This window comes from Buceros rhinoceros, unplaced genomic scaffold, assembly GCF_000710305.1.
Source record: "Buceros rhinoceros silvestris isolate BGI_N320 unplaced genomic scaffold, ASM71030v1 scaffold17015, whole genome shotgun sequence".
Taxonomy (NCBI): domain Eukaryota; kingdom Metazoa; phylum Chordata; class Aves; order Bucerotiformes; family Bucerotidae; genus Buceros; species Buceros rhinoceros.
In genome coordinates, this window is record NW_010414751.1 from 7,218 (window position 1) to 10,226 (window position 3,009).

Consider the following 3,009-nt stretch of genomic DNA (forward strand, 5'->3'; position numbering starts at 1 on the left):
TTTTTGGTGTTTGTGGTTTTTTTTTTCCTACCTTGTTTTTTTTTTTTTTTTTTTTTTGAGAGCCGGTAGTTTTTCTTTGTGAAAAATATCCTGTGTTTTCCCTTCTTTCTCCTATGTAGTTATGAAAACATTTGTGCTAAGTTATCTTTTCTTTCTCTTTACAGTACAAATGGAACAGTAATTAATAAACTGAAAGTGGTCAAGAAGCAGACATACCCTCTACAGACTGGGGATGTGATCTATGTTGTTTACAGAAAAAACGAGCCAGAGAACAGTGAGTAAATTATATTTTTTAAATGGCATACTTAGTCATTTTTTGAGTCGTGAGAGAAAATAAATACCAGTACAATTAAAACAGAATTAGTCAGTTTTAGGACAAACAGTTTACTGATGTTTAAAAACAGGTTTCTATAGAAGAGGTCATGAATGTGCCAGTTTTTACAGGGACAAGTCTGAGCAATTGTCTGAAATCGAAAGGTGCCTAGAAGTAGTTTTGGAAGAACTAATGCATGGAACGGTAACTAACGAAGTCCTGATCACGTGCCCAAGGCTTAGCTAGTGATACTTTATATATCACATTGAAGCAGCCTTTGCACCAGAAGAAAAGGCTGCAAAAGCTTTTTGGTTTGTGGTGTTCTCTTTTGTTTTAGAGAGGGAAGAGGTAAAACGGCGTGGGGAGTGGGGAGAGCCCTATAGTGAAAGTAGAGTTAGTAAACCTGGAAAGATCTGTGTGGTCTTAAGGAAGATTCATGACTCACATGCCTATAATTCTTTTCAGAATGATGTAATTGAAATAACATAATTAATTGAGTGGAGTGGTTTTTTTTATAATTAATGGGGTACTTCCTCAGAGGTTTTTAAATAAGCCAAGCTATTGTTGGGCAAGGAGAAAACGTTCTTTTGTGTTATCTGGATAGAAGTCAGGACCAAGGTTTAGGTGTAAATGCTCAGTTTTTGTAATGGAACAAAATTAGTAAAAGATTTCATGAATCTCTATTGTCATCTGTCTTAAATGTTTGGGAAATTATAACCACTGAGGCAGCAGAATATTAATTTCATACATTTTCCTTTCATACCATTTCATGTCATACACATACAGGATCATTAAATCGAACGCTAACTGAAAAGATTTACAGAAAGAATTTACTTGCTCTTTATTGTGAAATAACAGGCGGGGTTCAGCTTTGATAAATGAGGGAAGAGAGGGAATGGGAAAGCTCTTTTTTGACCAAGGTATTGTTGAGTCCCAGCCACTGCTCTGTCCTGTAGCATGCAGTTCTTCTTTTGAGTGTGAAGTGTTTAGTATTTACATTTTAGTAGAGAGCACTCACTTTCTGGAAAAGACTAATGAAAGGCACATTTTAAATGCTAATTCTCATTACTGTATTCAATAGCTCGTAGAACTTTAAGGTGAACAGACAGACTTTGTATGGTCATAAGCTCCCCTATTATTGTGAAGATAATTGGATGTACTGGGAGATGGGAGGGTGTCATAATAGATATGCTTTCAGCAAGATATTTATGTAGAACTCAAGACTATTTACAATTTTCATACATTAATACACAAATGAACTGTTAATCCAAAAACTTCGATACATACGTGCTCACTACTGAAAAATTTCCTTTATGAAGTTGCTGTTAATTTATATAGAGACAGAGCAGACAGATTTCTGCAGATATAAACGTTACAAGAAGTGATGACCAGTGTTTGTCTGTCTGTATGGCTTGTTATCTCACAAGTCCTTCCTCAGATGGCACCATTGCAGTTGATGTGACTTGGAAGAACTCACATGAAATTTCCAGATACGCTGTAATAAACTGAATCACTGGTTTTTCTTTGAGTTTACAAGTATTTGAATTATCAAACCTCCGGTTTTGCTTTATCAGCTTCATCTTCAAAGGCAGAGAGAGAATTTAGGTTTGGCATGTGTATTTGGCCATTCCGAGTAGTTCTGAAGGAGACAATGCTCTTTAACTTCCGATCAGAAAAAGGGTTGCTGCAAACTAGGAGTGTTATTTGCTTCTAGGTGGCTGGAGGTGAAAAAAGTAGGAAGTCAGAGGAACCTTTGAAACAGTATTCTGTTGAGGTATGATAGAGAAGAAAGGGATATTATCCAGTTGGTTTTATTAATAGACACTAAATTAGTTTCTGTAGGAAACTTACGGCATGACTTAATCTGTGTTTTTGAGAGTTCATGTATCTCACAAAGAAATGAAATAATTGATCGAGGAAATTGAGAAGCAAGCTCAGTAATAAGCTCTTCGAAGATCTTTCATTTGAGTATCAGTAAAAATACATTGTGTTCTGACACAGAGCAGATTTTAGGTTTAAGAAATGATTAAGCCTCTGGTTCCATGACTGGCACAAGTTAAACATCACACAAAAGCTGCTCTGCCTGGTTTCCTGAGAAGAAAAGATCTCGTGCTCTTCCTAATTGACCATAAGTAGGAGTATTAATTATTGTATTATAGAGGTGACCCCTCATTTGCCTCTTCCTTTGTCAGACACTTTGGGGAAGCAGCCACTTGTGAATAGAAGTTGTTTAAATGAGATTAAGTTTAATGAATTTTTGTTTAAAGGTTCTGATCAATGTTTTTTAAACTCTTTCAGATGTTGCTTATCTTTATGAATCCTTAAACACAAGACGTGATGCAACTCAAGAACCAGTAGGTAAGGAAGTAATTCAAGATCCATGAAGAGGAGCTAAGCTCCAATGACTGATGTAACCCTCTTGAGAGAGTTTGATTCCTTGGAATTTTGAAGTCATGATATGGTGACTGTCACACAGATCTTTTTCTTTCCTTTCCGCCTTTCCAATTGTAGAAGTTAATGTAGAAAACCAATGCCATGTGACCAAAGATACCTCAAGTACAGGAAGAAGTAATGATGAGACCCAAATTACCTCATCACCATCAGCTACTCAGTCTTGCTATGAGGAACCACAGCCATCTACTTCTACATCTAACCTCTTTAATGCTTCTTCTACCTCTCTTATTGAGTCTGCATCT

At 36.3% G+C, this 3,009-nt stretch overlaps 1 protein-coding gene across 2 annotated transcripts in view; it reads left to right on the forward strand.

Moving 5' to 3' along the window:
• The window catches only part of CHFR (checkpoint with forkhead and ring finger domains, E3 ubiquitin protein ligase), a 20,788-nt gene that overhangs the window by 7,127 nt on the left and 10,652 nt on the right, over positions 1-3,009 (forward strand). For both annotated transcript variants that reach the window (XM_010137198.1, XM_010137199.1), the window contains exons 3-5: positions 165-274; positions 2,612-2,671; positions 2,825-3,008. In XM_010137198.1, coding sequence (XP_010135500.1) covers positions 165-274; positions 2,612-2,671; positions 2,825-3,008 — 354 coding nt within the window. The remainder of the gene's footprint in view (positions 1-164; positions 275-2,611; positions 2,672-2,824; position 3,009) is intronic.